Here is a 22,707-nt window from a genome sequence, read left to right on the forward strand (position 1 = left end):
CTTTTTGGAACAGATCACTATATAGTTCTTTCTCTCAAAGGAGCTGATGGTGGTGGATCATCATCTGGAAGTGGGCCTGGGGTTGCCCCTGCTGCCCCTGCAGGGGCCTCTCGCTCCTCCTCCCGGAATTTAGGATCTTCCGGCGGTGAGAAGGAAGAAGGCAAAAAAGTCCGGCGACAGTGGGAGTCGTGGAGTACCGAGGACAAGAACACTTTCTTTGAGGGGCTGTATGAGGTGAGTTATGGGACCAGAAAAGGCCATTCAAACTCCTAGCTTCTTATCACTTGTATTTCTCTTTCAGTTTCCCTTTGCCTTTTTTTACCACATGGCCACTAGATCTACGAGGTCAGCAGTTCCAGTGGGGAGCCCCTAATGTGACTGACAGGTGTGAGTGCCAGGGCTGAGGCCTCACCCTCTGACCAGGGCCTTTTATCGCTTCATTATGACTTTAAAAGCTGTTCTAGAGAGGTGGCTATTTGGAAGTTTCTTTATATTTCTCTTCTTTTCTCAGATTCTACCCATTGTCTCTCAGACATACTCTTGACTGCAGAGTGGTACCTTTCTCTATGAGCCTTCCCCTTGTAGTTGAGTGGGCCAATCAGGAGGGGTGTTCTCTGAGGGGGAAGGGCAAGAGGACACTTGCCACATCAATCAAAGCAGCCAGTTCAGTCCTAAAAGCTGACCTGGGACAGGCTGTAAAGTCCTAAAGATAGAGAAAAGCTGCTCCCTGATCCCATAGCTCCGTGGTTGGCAAACTGCGGCTCGCGAGCCACATGCGGCTCTTTGGCCCCTTGAGTTTTTAGCAAAGGCCAGCTTAGGAGTACCCTAATTAAGTTAATAACAATGTACCTACCTATATAGTTTAAGTTTTAAAAATTTGGCTCTCAAAAGAAATTTCAATTGTTGTACTGTTGATACTTGGCTCTGTTGACTAATGAGTTTGCCGACCACTGGGCTATAGTATAAAGTAAGTTGGTTCAGTCAGTGAGCCTTATTCTTTTTTCTTTCTTTTTTATTTATTAATTTGAGAGAGAGAATGATTTGTTGTTCCACTTATTTATGCATTCATTGGTTGATTATTATATGTGCCCTGACCGGGTTTTGAATCTGCAACCTTGGTATTCAGGACAATGCTCCAACCAACTGAGCTACCCTGCCAGGGTGAGCCTTATCCTATCTAATAATCCTATCTAAGAAAAGGGTAATATGCAAATGAACCATCACTCCATCACAAAGATGGTGGCGCCCAGTCCCCTCAGCCTCACTGGAGCCCCCCAGTCCTGGGGTGGGCTGCCACTGAGAGCGGGCAGCTGAGAGGCCTGGCAGAATGCTTGCTTCGTCGCCGTGGCAATGGAGGGCCTCTGGGCAGCGGGCGCAGAGCGGCCGGGACTGGACGCTTGCTTTGTTGCCGTGGCGACGCCCTGGCCGCAGAGGGCCTCTGGGGAAAGGGGGGCCGGCCCGCAGCCTGGCCTGGAGAGGAGACAGCGGCCAGTCTCCCAGTCTCCCACGGAAGCAGCATGGCTCCCTCCCGGCGTCCATGCTTGCTTCTGCCTCCCGCGGAAGCCGCTTGGCTCCCAGCAGCGCGCTGCAGTTCCCGGCCTACGGCGCACGATATCATGCGATGGGCTACTAGTTCTTTTAATAGTGAAGGAATTGGAGTGATAGAAAAGTGTGGCCACACCTATGAAACAGTTTTATAAAGGAAGCAGGCTTTGAAATTGAAACCATGAAGTGCTCATAGAGACACCAGAAAAGGAGACTCCTAAGTGGAGGCAGAGAGCTAGAACTTGGTGCCAATTTCTGAACATTCCTGGGGCCAATGGAGCAGTTTGCCAGTCCCGGATGGAGGAGGCCCACGTGTTGGTGTCGTTTGACTCATTTGTCCAAGAAGAGAAGGAAGTCTACACATAGACTTGTTCTAGTAGGTGCAGAGTCATTCAAATAAATGCAAATGTGTTTTGTTTTTTCCCTTTGACAGTTTTAGAGTAAAGTATAGAGGCTGTTTTTATATAGATTATGCCCATAAATTGCTTACTTTAAGCTTTCTGTTAGGCATAGAAGACTTGTGATTCCTGGAATGTTCCTAGAATAGCAACCATTGCTGATGCCAAGTTGAGACAGTTACTGCTTTAATGTGGCCTTTTCCTCTTGGGCTCTGCAGGGTGATTGGCAATAGTTGTCAATTAAAAATAGGAGGGGAAGAATTCCCAGTGACCTGCCTTTACCTTTTTTTCAGGTGGATTAGTTCATTCTCTTTTCATTGGGCTAGTTTCTTTTAATTTTTCTACCGGGTAGGTATTTCTTTTGAGGTTACCTGAATACCTTGATTAATAATAATAATTGGCTATTGTGATCACTTAATGCTTTCCACCATTGGTACTATTTATGCCAAATAGTGTGAGAGTGTGTGTGTTATTGTTTGTATGTGTATTGGAGTGGGTGAGAGGGACAGAAAGAGCGAGAATATGAGTGCTGGCTTTATGTGTGCCATTTTGTGTGTTTGACCAAAACTCAGGACTCTGTTGGGGTCTTGATGTATGCTGATTAGCTGGGGCATATATGACCATGAACATCTTGAACTGTGAGGTATGGAGGTAAAGGCTTCTGCTCTGCAAGTGTCACTTCTGCAGTGTTTGTCCAGGTTGTCATTGCCTTTTTTATACGTACAAGTCTGACAGAGACCTAGCTCAGCGCAGCAGAAGGAGACCAGGGGATTGATTGAGTGGCTTTCATGACTGGGAGGGACAAGGAGGGGCTGACTCAAGCTGGCAATGTCATCTGTCCTCTTGACATCTTCTTGCATTGGGGTGACATTTCTGTGCTTATTCTCTCCATTTCAGATACTCCCCAGAGGCAAGACATCCACCCCCACCCCTATTCCAGTTAAGACTGTTCTGAGGAGGATCCAGATTGGCTGAGCCCATCCTAAACTCCTCCCTGTGGCCAGGGTCATGGTCATGGTCATGGCCATGGCCTCCATGACAGAGGAGGTGAAAAAATCAGGGCGAATGCCTAGACCCACATCATCGTCCTTGACATCCTCTTACTCCATTTCAATGGCAGTTCTTCACAGAGCCTATTGTCAGCTTTCCATTTTCCCTTCTTATGTCTGTCTGTCTGACTGTATTTGCTTCTGTGGTACAATTCTTACTCATAAGGCCAGTATCCTGTGCTTCTTGTTCACCAGGTTGATAATTGCTGAAAGCCTCATCTAAGTGTAGAACACTATGGTCATGCTAGAAATGCTTGGAAGCGCCCAGGAGAAGCTGAGCTGTCTTGGGCCTCTTATTGATAGGTATGGGGCATGCAGACGTCAGCTGCTGCTTGATTGAGAGATTGTAGGAAAGTATGAAGACTGAGCCAGGTCAGGCCATTCATATGGAAAAGCCACTGCAAACAGCTTGGATTGGGCTGCAAATTGGATGGGACAGGGTCTCAGGGAATCACCAGGGCAGATCAAACAGTGTGAGCCAGGCTGATGGAAACTCGAGTATGACTGTCAGTCAGCTCTGTGATGGGGGAGGTCTCAGCATAGGAACAATAGCCCCTGTAAGCACCTCTGTTTAGGAGAAAGCCACCCCCAAGTTCTTGCTCTGATGTCAGACAATCCAGTTCCTCCCCATATGTCCCTGGATCACCCCGAGCCATTGCCCCTGTGCTGAAGCTCAGAGGGAGCAAGTCCATGTAAGTTCATGTGCCAGCCCTTTAAGAGGAACTGCCTGGGTCTCCAGCTGCTTCCGCCACACGCAACCACAATCCCTGCTAGTTTTTACAGCTCGCAGTTATGGGGACTTCTCTTCCCAGCTCTGGAATCCTGGGCTGGGGGGTCTGGTGTGGGGCTAGGACCCCTTGCTCCTCACGGGAGGCCTCTGCAGCCAAGATGTCCCTCCTGATTGAAAAAAAATGACACACATGGGTGTCAGACCAACCCGTTTCATGCCTCCGCCCCTCCTACCAGTCTCTGTGCTTTCTTCTTTACTTCTCTAGTTGTAGGACTTCCATTAAGACAGCTTTCAGGAGGTTCTGAATGATGGTTGTTCCATATTTTAGTTGTATTTTGATGTGGTTGTGGGAGGTGGTGAGTACTGTCATTTAGCTACACCACCATCTTGGTTCTCCCTTAACTTTTCATTTTGAAACCATTTTAGACTTGGAAAAAGTTGCAAAGAAAGTACAAAGAACTTCATGTGCCCTTCACTCTGCTTCCCCAATGTTCACATAACTGCAGTATGGCCTGCAGATGAGGAGAATCAATGTGCGTACAATACCTTTACTGACCTGAAGGCCTTACTCAGATTGAGCTGGTATTCCCACAGACACCCTTTCTGGATCAGGATCCCACATTGCATTTAGTTGTCATGACTGCTAAGTTCTGGAACAGGTCCTCTGTTTCCTTTTTTCCCCCACTCTTTCATGACCCGGACGCTTTTGAAGACTCATAGACTGTTAGTTTGTGGAACAGCCCTCAGTGTGGGCTTACTAAGGCTTGCCTCCTCACAATTCAATTTTCTTTTTAAGGATAAAGTAAGGTTTCATTTATAGTCTTCTAGTAAAGGGGACTGATTCTATTTTCATTTTGCATTTTTGTTAGGAGTGTTGTGCTGCCCTTGGAGCATCCTATCTGGAGTGCAGGGTGCAATCTACCTCAGTCCTGGTGGTGGGGATGTGCATCTCCTGGGTTCTCCAACACCAAGTCATTTTTTACTTTGATACTGAGTCAACACCCTGTTTCTCATTGTTCTTCCACTAAATTTAGCCACCATTGCAGCTTCTTCCCTGAAAGAACTGTTACAGTGATGTTTGCCCAGTGATGATCTTCTGACTCCATTATTTCTACATTTATTAATTGGAAACCCAGTGTAAGAAAAAGTGCTCCCTTCTCCAATTATGTATGTATTTGGCTTTTTATAGTATTTGTGTGGACTCAGGTATATTTAGGCTATTCTATAGGTCATAACCCATTCTTATTATTTTTATGTTTTTCCTTTTATTTTTCATTTACAGTTGACATTCATTATCATTGTTGATTTTGTTGCTCAAATTGTTCTAGATTTGGCCATTGGTAACCTCTTCAGGTTGGCTTCTGTATGCTTTCAACACGTTCCTATTATACTTTGAGACTGTCCTCCCTTTCTGGCACCACAAGATATTCCAGATTCACCTGGTACTTTCCTTGCCCCAGATCTGGGAGCATCCATTTCTCCAAAGAGCCCTGGTTCCCTTTGGAAAGTGGGATTTAGAAGCTAAGGATGTTTGTTGATGCTGGGGTGCCATTACCTCTGGGCCCTTTATAGTACTTTTTACTGGCTTGGTTCTGATGAGAGTATCAACAATAGGTTCCCATGATAATACCTGAAACAACAAAGATGGTGACTATGTTCCCTAGGACATCAATTCTTTTCTGAAAAATCTAAGATGTATTTGGCTTTTGAGTGGAGGTGTCGAAGAATGGGACAGTCCATAGATGTATTCAGAGCATAGTCTGTGTGATTCTCTTGTTAAATGTTCAAATTTGCTATCCCTGTTCAAATATAGAATATATTTTATGTGATGAAAGTGCTGAGGGTGCTTCTGAATGGTCAATGTCTTGTTGTAATTTAAGAAGCCAGATGTACAACCCTCTGAACACCCCTGTCATATTCTGTTCTGTTCTGATGATTGTTTCACAGAGCTGTCTCATTCAGGGTCTCCAAAGAACTATAGAAATTGGGCCATTTGTCTGAGTAATAAGCTTTATGTTTTTCCTGCTCTACGGACCTTGCCTCTTTGATATTCACTGCTTTGAGAGTTCGATCCCTCTGTTTCCATCGCTGCTGTAGCTGTTATTCTGATGAAAATCTGAGTTCTAGGGAAGCAAGGTTGAAGTTGATGCACAAATAAGAGCTGTGAAGAACTTGATTGGTCACAGTGGTCCCCTTTTTCTGGAAGTGTCTGCGTCGTACAGAAGGTGCCTTGTTTTAACCTCTGTGCTTTTACCATGGGCTTGTTTTCCAGCATGGAAAAGACTTTGAAGCCATCCAGAACAACATAGCTCTCAAGTATAAGAAGAAGGGCAAGCCCGCCAGCATGGTGAAGAACAAGGAGCAAGTGAGGCACTTCTATTACCGCACGTGGCACAAGATCACCAAGTACATCGACTTCGACAATGGTGAGAGTTCGAGGCTCAGTCTCTGGGAAGCTGGGGGGCAGGGTTGGGATCTGGTCAGGAGCAGTTTTTGAAAAATCACAGGACACTCTCTGGTGTCATTCTTGCCCAGCCACGTGGCCTGGGATGTTCTTTTTTTTTAAAAAAAATACTTATATTGATATATTGTTAAGTATTAATATTTTTAAATATACTTTCACATATATTTAACATTAAGAAAAATAAAACTAATTCAAGCAATGCCGGGCAAAAAAGGGAAAATTTAAAGTGAGACATCTGTCTGCTGTTCTAGTCCCAACTTATGTATCCCAGTCAACTTATTTTATGTTGGAAGAGATGTAAAAGTTTTTTTCAATCATTCAGAAGGCAAGTATAGCCACTTACAAAAATAGAATGGCGGGGACAGACTAGGAAATGCAAGTCAGAGGTGAAAGGATAGAGCCAGAAAGAAATTTTCAAAATAAAATTAACAAGGTGGCTGTTCCAGAAGAGGGCTATGGTCAAGTAATGATTCAACTTTTAACACGTTAAGCGCCAAGCCTGTTTTGTGTTCCTTTCCGTTTAGCCCGCGATATCCGATTTTACCTATTTGCTGGCGGCCGGAGACTGACGAGGTCCAAACGGAAAGTATAGTGTCAGTCACCGGTGACTGATGTGGCGCTTAACGTGTTAAATTATTCTCTTGTTCTTTTTGTTGGGTTTCTTCTTTGTTCAAATCTAAGACTTAGAGATGCTGACCCTTTGTTAACAAGAGCCAACAGGAAATATAGGATCCCTTCCCTCCCTCGGCCTGCCTCCGCTGAAGCCACCAACCGTCGCCTCCTTGGCTGGATGCTGGACGAGTCCTCCATGTATGTGGACTCAGGACAACAGGGCAGCCTCCTCCTGTGGTTGCTGGGCTTGTGAATGCTGCAGTATCTTTTGGCTTTCCACATCTCTAAGACTATTTTGTGTACATGGCTCAGGGCACTCTCCTCTTTGCTTTACGGTTTTCCACTTGATATGAGGGTGTAATAACAACTTCCATGACTGTGATGTTTTTTCTTGCCATTTAAAGTTGTTAATGGTCTTGTGAATGGTCTGGAAGAGCGGCTGGCCCTCTAGAGAGACACCAGCCCTGTCTGCATAGGCCTGGCTCAGTTTTTCCTCCTCTGTCCGTGCTTTGCTGGCAAGTTTACTAACATTGAGTGACTCTAGGGGAGGAGGAGTTGCTGTTCGGTCATTAATTATTTCCACTTCTGAAACTTAAGTTTATGAACAAGGTGTCTACATGGTTGGGCTTTCCACTGGAAGAGGGACGTTTTAAAGCCAGCGTTTTGGATTGGTAGTCGAAGGGTAGTGCCCTGCCCTGAAGCCGCTGCTCCTGGCATGTCTGGCAGGACACCTGGCCCCTAATGCCGAAGTATTTGCCCAGAGGAGCCACCATCTTGGGAGAGCAGCTGTGGCTGGCGGCAGCTGCAGCGGGCAAAAGCTGGGCGCCCAGTGAGCACTGCCATGCCGGCCAGGCCAGTTTCACCTTCTTTAATCTTACTCTTCATTTCTACAATTTTGGTCATAGACCATTCATTCGCTTTTACTGACTTCACTTATTTCTGATGCTTCTCTTCAAATAATACCACTTTTGATCCAGAATATCAGCCCTCGCTGGTGTGTTCAGTGGTTAGAGTGTGGGCCCTGTGCACCGAAGGGTCTCGGGTTCAATTCCTGGACAAGGGCATATACCTGGGTTGCAAGTTGATCCCTGGCCCCTGTTGGGAAGCATGCAGAAGGCAACCAGTTGATGTGTTTCTCTCACTTCGATGTTTTTCTCTCTCCCCCCTCCCACCTTTCTTCCCTTCCACTCTCTAAAAGTCAGTGGAAAAGATATCCTTGGGTAAGGATTAACAAAAACAAAAAACTGTGATAGCTGCAGTCAGATCACTCCCTCTTTGAACCTGTGCTGTGAGTCCTTCGTGGCAGCCTTCTCTCCCTCTCTGCCCTGCCCTCTGGTGTTCTGGCCTGGTGAGTGTGCGTTGGCCAACTAGAATGATCAGGACTGACCCATCAGGATGCCAGGACCAGGACTTCCTCCTCCAGCTTTAGAAAGATCTAGAGAGCTTGAATCAAGCTGTCTCTTTTTTTGTAAAGCGTCAGATGATAAATATTTTTGGCTTTGGGGGATTTACAGTCTTTACCAAATGACTTCACTCTCCTGTCTTAGCTCATTGTAGATACAATGTAAAGGAATGCATGTTACTGTGTTTCAGCAAAACTTTTATTTACAGAAAGAGGCCCTGGGCAGGATTTGGCCCGTGAGCCTTTGTTTGCTGACCCTGCCCTGGAGAAATTTGTTTGGGGACCCAAGCTCCAGGCAGTCATAGTTGTTAGCTGACACTTTCTCTGAGTAGATTTCCCTTTGAATCTTCATGGACATCTCTCACCCACCAGTCATGGTTTCGCTGGGTCTACCTCAGAGCTTTTCAGACCAGTCCCCCTAGGTCCTTTTCTAGATCATTGATGTTCTCCCTCTTTCTGGTCTTGTTCTTCCCCAACCCACCTTCCACATAGCTTTATCCACACAAGACCCATGTCTGCCTGTCCCCCCTGCCTGAGCCCCCTCCCCCTGCCCTGTCCCATACCCTCATCCTACCTGCCTTGGCTTCCAGGTTGAGGTTGCCACCCTCCTGCTGACCTACACTTCCTTTTGTGCCTTGACTCCTGTCACCCCTACTCTGTTGTCCTCCCTAACCCCATTCACCTTCTAAGACTGAGCTCCTTTGTCAGTTCTCCCAAAAATCCTCCCGTGAATTCTCTTCTGCCCTCACTGCCACCTCATCATCTCATCATGGGCCTACTCTGTGCCCATCATTGAGCACATTTCATACTTTTCCCTGGAAGTGCTATCTCCCTCACTGCAGATGAGAAAACCCTGGCTTAGCATTGGAGGCCCTTATTGTCTCAACCCCAGACAATAAGCTGAGGAGCTGTGCTCCATCGGCCAGCATCTCCTCACCTTTATCTTCTGTAAATGTGATGTTTTCAGACCACCTCTTCATGTTGCCATAGACCTTCCCCATGTTTTTCATGAAATGTTAATTCTTTGAGTTGATGTTTTTAAATGAATAAACTTTACTTTTCCTTTTGGACTTACAATCTACTTCTAGTGTTTTTATTTTTTAATGAGTTCATCTTTTTAAAAAAATTTACTAATTTTAGAGAAAGAGAGGAAAGGGAAGAGAAAGATAAAAACTTCCATTTGTTGTTCCACTTATTTATGCACTCATTGGTTGAATCTTGTATGTACCCTGTCTGGGGATCAAACCTGTTGGGCAACCTTGGCCTGTCAGGACAACGCTCTAACCAGTGAGCTACTCAGCCAGGCCACTTCTGTGTTTTTAAATAATGCACATATGGACATCTTTTTCATACAGCCCTTTGTTCCTTCCAATGTACTCTCTTTAGCTAACCTCACACAGTTGGGACAGCTAAGTCTGCGTGGCACACGGGAATTAGTTTTAGTGCTTTGGCGCTTTCTGTGTTGTCTTTCACATCATTCTCTTTTTTGTTTGTTACATATATTCTTTAGTTACTCTCTGAAAGTCAGTCTGTCTCATCTTGAGTGTCTTGTCATGAGTGCTGCCTTCTGGGAGGATGAATGTCCAGCCTGCTGCCTGGGTGTCTGTCTGCTGCTTGCCGTATTTCCCATCTGGTCTGTCCTTGATAAAGGCAGGAAGGAGCACCTGGCAATCAAGCGTGTTCCGCTCACAGCAAGTTCCATCTTCACAGCAATACCCCATATAAAGTGCCTTTTTTCTGCTGAGCTAGTTTATGGCTCCAGCAGGTTCTTTCTGGCCAGGAGTGTTCTTGTTTATCACTTGTCATTTTGAGGTATCTTTCTGGCTCCAAAGCCTTCCACTAGCCACCTCGCGCGGTCCTGGTTCCAGTCCTTGTAGAGGACATGTCTCAGCGTTTGCTGTATGTGACCAGGGGACTGCCTGGGAGGAGGGCTCACCATCCCAACTCCAGTTCCTCTAGTTGCAGGGGCCTCCTACCCAGCCTGTTATCTTTATGGGGGAAGTACAACAGCAACAAAACATTGTATTGGAGACCTTTAAACAGCATATCTGTTTATGTGAGATTGCCACTTTCTACAGACCACGGACATGGGTGTCCACTTTTAGAGGGCAGTTCCTAGGTTTGACTCGGCAGGCCCTTCACTAATACTGCTTTATCGGTTTGCTTTCAGTGTCCACAAGACCATTAACACACGATTCTCTGCTGGCTTTGGTGTATTGTGGCAAGTTAGCAATGTTTCGTTCTTCCTCAGGTTGGCAGCACAGTGTCTGTATGTGCTGCTGTGCTCAGCCATAGCTGTCACTGATTCTCAGATCACTAGCTTACTTGAAATATCAACGCTGGTAGGGATCCTACTGAGTCCAACGCTGCTGCTAATATCTGTGGTCTTCACAGACAACCTCCCTACCTTTCTGGGTGTCACTTGGGAATAAGTTTTAGCCGTTTGGCTCTTTCCATGTTGTCTTTTACATCTTTCTTTTTTTGTTACATATCATATTCTTGGGTGACTTTCTGAAAGTCAGTCTGTGAGTGCAGGCCCTTCATCCACTTTGGCTCTTCTGGAAAAGCTCTCTTCCAATGAGAAGGGTGGGCACCAGTGTGTGAGGATTGGGAAGCTGCTGGTGATAAAGTGTGGAGGCAGGCGGGAGAAGATTCCAGGAGCTGTGACCTAGCGTGTTCTGTCCTTTCAGTGTGACCATGCTACTGGCAGAGTGGGCATTGTTGCAGGGGACGCTCAGATTCCCAGTGTAGATGTGAGCCCTCTTCAGCCCTTCTCCCAGCTCAGGGATGAAGAGAGGATGAGTCCGCTGCCCTCAAGTTCTATTCCTGTTCTGCACCTTGGTTCCGTGGCAAGCTCTGCAGGATAGACCCAACATGTGTCCTTCCTTCCTTCCTGTGGCCTGTGTTTCCTTTTCTCCCTCCTCTCTATCTCCCACCTTCTTGGCATCTCATCATGTCTTTTTGCTGGTGTCCTGATGTGCCCTCACAAGCAGTGCCTGCCTGCTTTCTGTTGAACTAATGGCTCTGCTGAGGTTCTCTAGCTGGTCCTGATAATGTCTCTAAGGTGGTGACAGCCAGTTGACCACATTAAGCCCACGGGCCCATCTGCATCTTTGTGCTGCACCGGCATTTGCATCAGGGCTTGGCACTGTCTACCCATTTCTCAGCCCCTCGCCCAGCCCCTGACAACCAAAGTCTGCTTTCTGTCTCTGGATTTCCCTATGCTAGACATTTCATGTAAAAGGAATCATGTGGCCTTTTGTATCTGGCTTCTTTTACTTAGGATGATGTTTTCCAGGTTCATTCAGGTTGTAGCATGTGTCAGAACTTCATTCTTTCTTATGGCTGAATAATATTCCATTGTCAGGAAAGAATGTATTTGTTTATTTATTGAATAGTGGATCTTAAAAGTGTCCTGAGTTTTGGTCCCCTTTGAGAGTCTGATGCGATCTGTGAATCTTTCAGGAGAACATTCTGGAACGGTTAGTGTGTGAAGTTGGCTGAGTCCTAGGCTCCTTAGAGCCTGTCGAAGGTCCAGAATCCTTGTTTTAGATTATTTATTGCAAGACTTATTCTTCATTTGCTAATATATTTTTCTTTTCCTCTTCTGTGATTATAATCACACATAGCTGAATGTTAGGACTTTGAAAAGGGGTCTCTGAGGAGGAACAATTGTGAGGGTGAAGGACAAATGACATGGTTTGCTGCTCTGAGATCTAAAAGGTACACAGACTGTGCTGTAGCTGGGCTTCCAAATCACAATTAGATTTGGCTTCATAGAATACAAAACTCAAAACAACAGTATCTCAAGCATGTCAAAGTTAATTTTCTCATGTCGGGAGAGGCCTGCAGTGGGCGGTCCAGGGCAGGCACCAAGGACCCAGGACCTCCTGTCTTTCTGCTCTGCCATCCCTAGCACTTTGCTGTGACTAAGATGGCTCCAGAAAGCAGTTCTGAAGGAAAAATAAGCGTAATTCTGCCCGAATCAGCCTCTTGAGGAACCTTTCAGAAGTCTCCCACAACACTTCTGCTCGATCCAAAGGCTGGGCCTTAGTGGTGTGGCCATGCCTTACCCATCTGTGTTGCTTCCCAAATACAAGTGGGCCTCTTGTTAGGGAACAATGGAGAGTGGGTGCTAGCAGTCTTGAACAGTGGAGCTATGGCTCTAGCCCCAGGCCCAGGTCATGTAGATCAGTGGTCTGAGGAGACAGGACAGGTCAGCTTCCACAGTTCTAGGTCTGCCCACCTCACACAGAGCTCAGGCTAATTCGGCAAATATGGAGAGAAGAGGAAGACAAGTTTGGTGATGGTCATGTCCCAGCTCCTCTGCCTCCTTGGGAACCGGCTGTGTTGAACATCCCATTTTCTTCCAGGGGACATTGATCTGCCTGTTAGGACTAATTTTCTACTCTCCTCCCCTTTTTTTTCTGGTTTTAACTTTTTATTTTGAAAATTACAAAACCAGCACTGTGCTCCCATATACTCTTTGCCCATCTCCCCTGATGTTGATATTCTGTAGTTCCAAGGTACATGAGCAGAACCGAGGAATCAGCAGTGTGGAATGTTCCCCCAGCACTGTTTTTGTGCACAAGAGCTGGCCAACTCCGCAACAGCTGTGTTTTTCCCTCTTCTAAAACCTTATCATTCCTGTCTTTCATTTTAGTGTTCTCTCGAGGGCTGAAGAAGTCGTCTCAGGAGCTGTATGGTCTGATCTGCTACGGTGAACTGCGCAAGAAGATTGGGGGCTGTGAGTACGAGCTGCCTGGCAGGGCCTGCTGTCCTGGCACTATTCGGTCTTGGTCCCAGTGGCCCTTCTGTTTTCCCTCCAACTTTTGTCTTAAACATTTTAATATATGGAAACAGTGAAGAAGAATGTAATGACTGCCACATACCTGCACTTAAACTTCCCAGTTGGTAGCCTTTGTTACATTTACGTGTGCAGTCGCACCCCTTCTTCTCCCCCTTCACATACTTGCTTGTTTTCTACTCAGCCATTTGACTTTAAGTTGCAGACATCCTGGCACACCCCTAAATCCCTCACTCTCTGTCACCTGAGAACAGGACATTCTCCTACATACCTACAACCCTATTATTACACCCAACACATTTCTCAGACAGGGACCACAATCTTACCTAATATCCTGCCCATATTCAGATTTCCCAGCACGTCCCAGCGTGCCAGTTGGGCACCTGTTGAGGACATTGCCCTGCTCGTAGCTGTGGTGTCCCTTAAGTCTTTGGACCTAGAAAAGCCCCCATTTTTGGTCTTTAGTAAACTGGTACTTTGAAGTGTTAGGGCCCCTCCCTTTGCATTGTTCCTATCCTCTCCTTGAGACTAGATTCCCTTCAGATGTAGAGGGTGCTCTTGCCTTCCCTGGACACCTGTGCCCACTGCCTTGCATCCCTACCTTGCTTCCTCATTTGGCCACATACAAGAGGGCGCACCCTTGCCTCTGCACATTCCACTTGTCTGCCTGTCATGCATCCACAGAGCCACTCTGAAGGTTAAATGAGATCATATGAGATGACCATAGCCATCATCTTACCAGTCACTTAATATGTCGCTGCTGAATGGGCAGGTGGCTGGGGTGTGGAAGCAGCAGAAGGTTGGGGATGAGGGCAGTCACTGATTGCTCTGCACATCCGGCCTGTGTTTGGTGACCTCCTCTCTCATCAAACAGGAAAGAATGTGTAAGAGTCTCTGAATGGAACAAGCGTCTGGTTCCCTACCCTGTCCTTTCCACAGTCTGAGGACTTCTTTGTAAACCCGCCCAGCTTCTGCTTTGAATGGTCTGTTCAGAGGGACTGTTGGGCCGCATCTCCCTTGAGTCTCTACTTTGTCTTCTGCATCCTTCTCTCTGCCCTAAACCTAAAATGTTTCTTTTCATGGCAGTGTGTGGGTACCACCTTCTTTGTTAATGATCCATGACCACTCCTCCATGCCTGCCACATCTGAGCCGCTCAGCCAGAGCCTCTCAGCCAGTCTCTGATTGCATACGAATCATCCTCTCGTTGGCTCCATGCCCTTGGGTAGCTTCCTGCCGCCCCTGGGTTATCACCTGGCCCCCTGACCCAAGGGGCCTCTGCATTTGGACTTCAGCTCATCTCCATGCTGGGCGCCCCTCCAGCTTGGCTGCTCTTTCCTGATGGTAATGCCTGGTCATCTGTCTCAGCCCAGTTACATGTCACACTTGCACATGTTTAAACACACACATACACACATACACCCTGGTGTGGCTTCTCCCTCTCATCCCTCACCCACTGACACAAATGGTGGGACGCTGTTGTGTCATTTCGTGAATCTTTTTGAAGGACTTGCTTCCACCCGCAGCCTTCTGCAGAGTGCCCTGTACATGGCAGCCTCTCATACCTGCTTCGTGGTAATGCTTTCTGGGCTGTTCAGGAAATGAGTGTTCAGGAGGTCAGAGCACGCTTTTTATTAATTCCTTTTTCTAACAGATCCAGGCATATGCAAATCTAGAAATAGTAGACTTTTGAGTCCCTGCTGTATTCCAGGGACTTTGACACATATTGCCTTGTGTAAAGCATCGTAACAGCTACGTGAGATGGCATTGTGCCTGTCTGAAAAAGGGACTGAGGACATTCCATTCTGATGAAAAACTAATGACTTCAAGCCTCCTTAGCTATTAAGTGACAAGGTTCCATGCTGCCTCCAGTCCTGATTTTTACACCCACGCTATTCCATCTGCCACAGCACCAATGTCGGGACAGAGTGAAGGGGGGATACTATGGTTGCCTGTAGTACTCACCAGTTTGCTTTTCTTTGAAGGACAGTTTTTTGAACCATGCCCCATTTGGTGACTCAAACCCTAAAGTTGGGGTGGTGCCAGCCTTCTGTCTTACCTGTTTCACCTGCCAGACACAGGATGATGGGCCTTTCCTCCCCTTTACCTTCGAACTCCTTTGATCTTAGCTCAAATGTTCACAAACCTCCACAACAGGCTGGGCCACCATGTCACACATTCTCAGCACTCCAGACCCTCCCTTCATGCAGCATCACAACTGCCTTTACACTCATGTGTGCTTGTTTGATTTATGCCCATCTGAAGGCAGTTCTGTGTGTGACCTCTTTTTTAATGAGCAAGTCTATAAGTTCGCCCTTTCCGGGGCCGTGCCTTCTTTCCTGAACATCCATTTCATCTGGTACTGTTTCTCTTCAGAACTTTTTAAAATCTTCTTTGTGTAATTGTGTTGGCCATGAATTCTAATAGTTATTTATTTATCTGAAAAGTCTTTATTCTTAAGATACTTTTGCTGGGTGTAGGATTCTGATTGAAAGGTTTTTTAAAATACATATATTTTTATTGATTTCATAGAGGAAGGGAGAGGAAGAGAGAGATAGAAACATCAATGATGAGAGAGAATTATTGATCGGCTGCCTCCTGCGCGCGCGCGCGCGCACACACACACACACACACACACACACACACACACGGGATTCGAGCCAGGCATGTGCCCTTGACCAGAATCAAACCCTGGACCCTTCAGTCTGCAGGCCGATGCTCTATCCACAGCCAAACCAGTTAGGGCTGAAAGGTTTCTTTCTTTCATCACTTTAAAGATGTTCCACTGTCTCTGGCTTGTACTGTTTCTGGTGAGAGGTCACATCTATGACCTGTTTGCTCTAGAAGAGATGTTCTTTCTCTGGCTGCTTTTAAGGTTTTGTCCTTGTCTTTGGTTTTCAGTCTGGCTGTGTGTTTGTACCACCCCCGCCCCGCCAAAAAATACAGAATCATTCAAAGACTTTACAGTGAGCACCCAAACATCCACCGCCCAGATTCTCCCATTACCTGGTTACTCGACTTGCTTTCTCGCATGTCCTGAGGATAGTACTAAGTACCAGGAGGGCAGAGGAAATGTGCAGTATCTGGGCTAATCATCCAGCAGACCCTGGGACCTAGGGCTCAAAGCTGACTTAGGCAGGCCCGCAGGTAACGAGAGCCCAGCAGGAGAAATGTGCACAGGGCGCAGTGTTACCTGAGGAAGGAGTCTCTAAACTAGCAGTTGAGGACCAGTGGAGGTTCAGCATAGCCCAGGGGTCTGAGAGAGTTTTTTGGGAGGAGTGATCATCTGTGCAGAGTCAGATAGTAGTCCTATGAGAAAGTTGGTGTGTGGAGAGGACATGCAGATGATGTCTTGTTTTAACTTGGAGGGAGGGGCTGCAGCTAACATAGGGGTTTTATTTGGAAGACCTTAGATACTCTGTTTGGATTCTACAAGGAAGATAATTATATCTTTACCAGTTTTGCTCCTAACTGCTCCAAGGTCATGTCTATTTCTTTTTCTTTTTAAAGGTATGGATGACAAGAATGCCACGAAGTTGAATGAGCTCATTCAGGTTGGGTAAGTACAAATTTTATTATGAGACACCACCTGCTCATGTTGGGCGTTTGCATTGTACTCTGAAATACAGAACTAGAAATATTCACCTGTCCCTCCCACTCACCCCACCAGAGCTTCTGTGCTTTTACCCGGACCACTCTGTTCCTTGTCTTGGGTCAACTCCCCCACCAACCAAGAACTCTGCTGGTCAAAGTTCAGCTGTCCTGTAGGTCGAACTATCTCCTGGAACAGTCTTCACTGGCCTCTGCTATGTCCGCAGAGCACCGTCTTCCTGTACCTCTGACTCTTGTCTCCCCCAGCCCGGGGTTGGATGGCCTGTGAGCCCATTTCTCAGGTGTGAGCTCCTGCTAGGTGGGGCTTTCTGTATGTGCTTCTGCTTGGCTTTAGCCAGCATGGATGCTCTTACAGATGTTCGTGTTGCATTCTTAAGGCTTTATTTCTATGAACTGCTACCCTTTTGCAGCCAGTCATGATAGTAGCTAGGATGTACATACCACCACCATGTGAAAGAACAGACTCACTTCAACTGCCAGGAGTGTAGGTAGTCTTAACCTACTGGTGGTGGTGGGCAAAGGGAGCCTCCTGGATGTGTGTAGGGTAAGGTCAGGCAAGTAGGAAGAGGCCACCTGCCATGGGCTTGTGGATCATTTGTCACCTCCCCACCCCATTTACCTGTTGCTTTAGCATCCCATATTCCTTCCCACCCTTACACCTGTCCTGCATTTGTCAGGTGGAAGCTGTGTTTGCTCCAAGATCTGGGCTATCTGAGTGGTGTTGTGTGCATCTGAGGAACCTTGTTAAGTAGGGGAAATATTCTTGACTGCGATGGTTTCTGATGTTATTGTCTCACTAGCAGGTGAGGGAGCATGCTTCCTCTGTGATGCAGTCTTTTGGGGCAGATCTCACTTCACCTTTTATTTCAGTTGTCCCAGATTCGTTGGGTGAGCAGGTATTCCCAGCTCTTTGCTTTGGGGCTAGTTTGATGGAAAAGCAGTGAGTTTGCTTGGCTTTGTCTTAGTTTTTCTTTTTTGTGATAGCACAGAGGGGACAGTGTCCTACAGGAGAGTGAGAAACACCTGATCAAGGGGTGGGAGGAAGGAATGTTTTGATAAGTTTGAAAATGACCAGAGGGTTGTTTTGGGGGGCTGCTGGAGGTTAGAGAGCACCAAAGCTCCAAGCTGAAAGTCTGAAGGTACCAATAAACCCAGGAACAGAGCTGAGACTTCTCAGTCTCGGCAAGGAGTTGCCTCAGTGAAGCCCCAGGTGAGATGATGGGAAGGATGTTTCCAAATCATCAGGGATTCTGGAGTGTCTACATCATTGTATGTGCTTTGACTCCTTACTTAGTAATATAATATTGGGTTACAACTTACAGGAAACATAGATTTCCATCAGTCCATACTGATAGAATCGATGAATGAATGAATGAATGAATGAATGAATGAATGAATAAATAGAGGACAAAATGCAAATTTCCCATGAAGAATTCTACTTAATTTATGTAGATACTCCCCCCTCAAGGAGGGGAGCATAGCTCCCTTCCCTTAAGTGTGAGCTGTTCGAAGTGACTTCTTTCTAAAGATGACAGTATAGGAAGGGGGTGGTGAGGAGCATAGAGTGGCGACACCTGACAGGGACAATCTCAGCCAGATCAAGGTTTACGCCAACTGTGATAATCCAGGTTGATGGCATGGAGGGACATGGCTCTATAAATAGGTCTGCTCTCCCTAAATTAATCCACAAATACATGCAGTTGCAATCAGAATCACAGTGTAGTTTCTTTTAATATTAAATTGAAATATGAAGAGTCTGCAGGAAAATGTATAGACCCTAAGTGCACAACTTCTGGGTTTTCACAAAGTGGTCCCACACAGGTCAAAAAACAATAAATGTTACACTACCAGCCTTCTCAAAAACCTCCCTTGTGCCATTCGCACTCCACTTGGCTCAAAGTAAGAAGAAAGGAAATTGAAATGGTATCATGTTTCACGACTGCAGGGAGAGGTCTGTTTGCAAACAGCAGTGAAGGACCATGAGTTTGTAACATGTCCCACTCATAAGTATGTAAACCCTCTGGCCCCGTAGTCGCACCTCTAGGAAATAATTAGGTCAGGGTGAGCTGTTCTTGTGAGGATGTACATCACAACAGTGCTCATGCTAGCAAAGGGGTATCAAGAGTGAAGAGCTGCCCTAACCGGTTTGGCTCAGTGGATAGAGCATCGGCCTGCAGACTGAAGGGTCCCAGGTTCGATTCCTGTCAAGGGCATGTACCTTGGTTGCAGGCACATCCCCAGTGGGAGGTGTGCAGGAGGCAGCTGATCGATGTTTCTCTCTCATCGATGTTTCTAACTATCCCTCTCCCTTCCTCTCTGAAAAAAAATCAATAAAATACATATGTTTTTAAAAAGCAGGAAAAGAAAAAGAGTGAAGAGCTGCTTCAGTGTCAGGCAGGATTGTTTTCAGAAGCAAGGCCGAGCAGGTACCTGTGTGGCTGCATGGCCGAAGCAGGTCACTTGGACACGTAACCCCCACACCTCATACCAGGGTTCTCTTGGGGTAGTGGGTACATGGTTGCCCCCACTTTCTACTTCCTACTTTTTTTTTTTTAAACATTTAACAAGAATGTACTTTTATCAGAAAAGAAAAATTCCATATTGAGAAAGATGTTCTTTTATTAGTTTTAAATTGCTATGATCAAGTTTTCTCTATGGGGATATATTTACAAAAATAACATTTATCTGTATTTCTGGCAACAAAAATGTAACATGTGGCTTAAGGCTTGTTTGGGCCTTGTTGTGAGTGGATGCTGTTGGCAAAACCCTATAGGAGCCTTTGCAGGGTTGTGTGAGGGGAACCTGTCCCTCAGTGAGGCCTGGAGACCACAGGGGTCAAACACCATCAGGATCTGGCTCCAGCAGAGCCCAGAGGCTCTGGACTGAAGGAGAGTCCAGCAGAAGGCCTGGCACCCTCTGCTTCTCTCCTGCAGATTCTTTTCCTAGGCCCCATGACAGTGCCTGATGTCGAGGGCTCAGGAGTGCTGCTGAGGGATGGGGCTTTCCTTCTGACCACTGCTGCCCCTCCCCTGGGTCACAAGCGCCTACTTATCCTTCACTACAAGCTCCGATGCCACCCTCACTTGAAATAGCAAAGTCTACATGTCACATATCCTTCATTTGTGACTCGTCAGCACAGTGCTCCTACCACTGCTGTTGGTGCTTACCTCTCAGAATCCTCACCAGCCTGTAGCTCAGAAAGGGTCTCCACTTCAGCCTGGTATGTCGGGTCAGGCCTCAGGCCTTGCTCAGTCTGAGTCCCAGGGACCCTCTCACAGTCCTGGGCAGAGAAGGACGTTGATGCTAGTTGCTGCCAGCTGCTTTCTCCATTGAGACAGAAGAGCATCTAAGAAGCAAGGCAACTGTTTTGTTACTCTTTCAGAAAATCCTATATAATAAAGCGGTAATATGCAAATTGACTGTCACTCCAACACACAAGATGGCCATACCATGTGGTCAAAGATGGCCGCCCCCATGTGGACACAAGATGGCTGGCAGGGGAGGGCAGTTGGAGAGAACCAGGCCTGCAGGGGAGGACAGTTAGGGGTGACCGGGCTGGCAGGGGAGGGCAGTTAGGGGCAATCGGGCCGGCATGGGAGGGCAGTTAGGGATGACCAGGCCAGCAGGGGAGGGCTGTTGGGGGTGACCAGGCCTGCAGGGGAGGATAGTTAGGGGCGACCAGGCCAGCAAGGGAAGGCAGTTAGGGGGTTACCAGGCCGGCAGGGGAGTGGTTAGGGGGTGATGCAGGCAGAAGCGGTTGGGAGCCAGCCGTCCTGGATTGTGAGAGGGATGTCCCAGATTGGAGAGGGTGCAGGCTGGTCTGAGGGACACACACACACCCCCCCCCCCCATGCACAAATTTTGTTCACTGGGCCTCTAGTGTTGTCATAAAAAAGTTTAAATATTAGAGAAATTGATAGAATAGTACAGCAGCCACCTGCATACCCTTCAACTGAATTTACCAGTAGAAGTCAAGAGAATTCGATGCTTTTTTTTGTAGAGGCTAGTGTTAAGGTAGCTTGGGTAGCCCTCATTCAGTACATAGTGAAAAAGATAAACAAGAATTTTAGCCTATGGTGGACAAATGCAGTGCTGCCTCTGAGATACAGTGTTGAGTGAGCCAGCTGTAAGGAACCCATAATGGGTGCCTCCAGCTCTTAAGGGCCTCACCTGCTCACCTGACTACTCTGGGCTTAGGTGCCCTACCCGTTACATAGTCATCTCTCGGAGAGGTGCTTTGAGACACCCAAGAAAAGGTTTGGAGCAACATAAGGTGGTGTGCCAGCTCAGTGAAAAGTTATCTATCTGAAGCCATAGAGAGATCTGAGGCAGAAAGCCTACTGTCTGGCATGTTCATCATAAGTTCTAGAAGGATTTAAGTACCTTAAAGCGTGTGGCACAAGTATGAGTGCTGGATATGCAGTGGTGGTAGAGCTGGGGCAGGGCAGCTAATGAAGCTCACGGAATCATCTTGTTGGTGTGTGGGGGGGCAATCGGTGAACAGGGATGGGCAGGGGTGACGAGTAGAGCTTGGGGGTGGGGGTGATGTTGGGCCAGGCACCTCTGCAGGCCAAATAGGGATCTGGGGATCTGGGTGGTCTTGGCAAGAGTCTCAGGGGAGCAGAGCCCCTCATTCTGGATGAAAGCATTCCTCTAGTTCTACGTATATAGGAGCAAGGCAGGGTACATTGCATCCATTTTTTAAACAAACTTTATTTTTAGAGTCATTTTAGGTTTACAGGAAAAGTGAGTACAGAGTTTTCCTGTATACCCCTTCCTCTACACATGTTCTCATTATGAGCATCTGATATTAAATGGTACATTTGTTAGAACTGATAAACCAGTATAGATGCATTATTAGCTAAAATCTTTTAGTTGATGGTTGTTAGCATCATTCAGTGCCAACAGGAACCCCCAATTTGGGGTGTGGTAAAGAAGGAAACTTTATTTAGAGCAAAACAACTTGGTTGAGATATAGCATAGCCAGGCCCCTCTCCAACTAGACAGCTCTGCTGTCCTCCTTGGTGGTATGCTCTGTTTCTTGCCAGTGTGCTTTGCACTGCACTGGTCTGCTCTGCGGTGCTTTGGTCTGCTCGGTTTTGTGCTCGTCTGCTCTAGCCTGGGCTGCTGTGCTCAGCAAGACATCTTCAGCCAGGGAAACAGTGTTTAGTAGTCAGAGGAAGGAGAAAGTGTGCTCTCAGAGTCAGAAGGGAGCTGGCTAATAGGGATAGAAGTCCCCTCCCCTTGTCACTGATTGCTCTTACAAGCAAATGAGGACTCCAAATCCTTACAGTTTGATTAGTTCAAAAGGCAGTGTCCTGATTGGTCAGGATAGAGCTGCTCTGGTTGGTTGGAGTTGCACAGCTCCAATTGAATGGGGAAAACCAGTTCTATTGGTTGAAATGGGATTCCAGGAACTTCTTTATAAGGGCTGGCTCAGATGGCAGAAACACAGTGCAAGCAGGCAATTCAGTGCTGGCTTCTCCCTAAAGTGCAGTTTGCATGAGAGGTTCCTTTGTACAAATAGCTACTAGGCTCTCTGTTTTCTTTTTCTTTTTTTTTAATCCCCACCCAAGGACATTTTTCATTGAGACTAGAGAGAGAAAAACATCAATCAGTTGCCGCACACCTGCACCTCAACTAGGGATTGAACCTGCAACCTGGGTATGTGCCCTGACCAGGAATCGAACCCGTGGCCGTTTGGTGCATAGGATGGAGCTCTAACCACTGTACCACACCAGCCAGGGCGAGGTTCGGTTTTCTTAAAATTTGAGCCCAGTTAGCCACGAGGAGACCTTTTTAATAGGTGTCTTCTTTCTCAGGGTTCACAAGTCCACAGTTCAATTAGGGTTCACTCTTGATGGTGTACATTCTATGAGTTTTGACAAATGCATAATGTCCTATCTCCACTGTTACAGGATCCTGCAGTTTCACTTGCCTAGAAAGGCCCTGTGCTCCACCGATTTATCTCTTTCTTCCCTGCGGCCTAGCAACCTCTGATTTTGTACAGTCTTCATAGTTGCCTTTTCCAATAAAGTCAGAGTTGGAGTCATATAGCAGGTAGCCTTTTCAGACTAGCTTCTTTTACTT

At 46.7% G+C, this 22,707-nt stretch overlaps 1 protein-coding gene and 1 pseudogene across 2 annotated transcripts in view; one reads left to right on the plus strand and one right to left on the minus strand.

Moving 5' to 3' along the window:
• Positions 1 to 22,707, plus strand: part of CRAMP1 (cramped chromatin regulator homolog 1) — a 70,948-nt gene that overhangs the window by 16,836 nt on the left and 31,405 nt on the right. Inside the window, exons 3-6 of the mRNA XM_079791570.1 lie at positions 41 to 234; positions 5,995 to 6,148; positions 12,864 to 12,947; positions 16,516 to 16,564. Of these exons, the coding sequence (XP_079647696.1) occupies positions 41 to 234; positions 5,995 to 6,148; positions 12,864 to 12,947; positions 16,516 to 16,564 (481 nt within the window). The remainder of the gene's footprint in view (positions 1 to 40; positions 235 to 5,994; positions 6,149 to 12,863; positions 12,948 to 16,515; positions 16,565 to 22,707) is intronic.
• Positions 6,878 to 11,726, minus strand: LOC307116657 (protein LSM12-like; annotated as a pseudogene). The gene has a single exon. The product of its transcript is annotated as a protein LSM12-like (transcript).

This window comes from Cnephaeus nilssonii (genome assembly GCF_951640355.1).
Source record: "Cnephaeus nilssonii genome assembly, chromosome: 2".
Lineage (NCBI taxonomy): Eukaryota > Metazoa > Chordata > Mammalia > Chiroptera > Vespertilionidae > Cnephaeus > Cnephaeus nilssonii.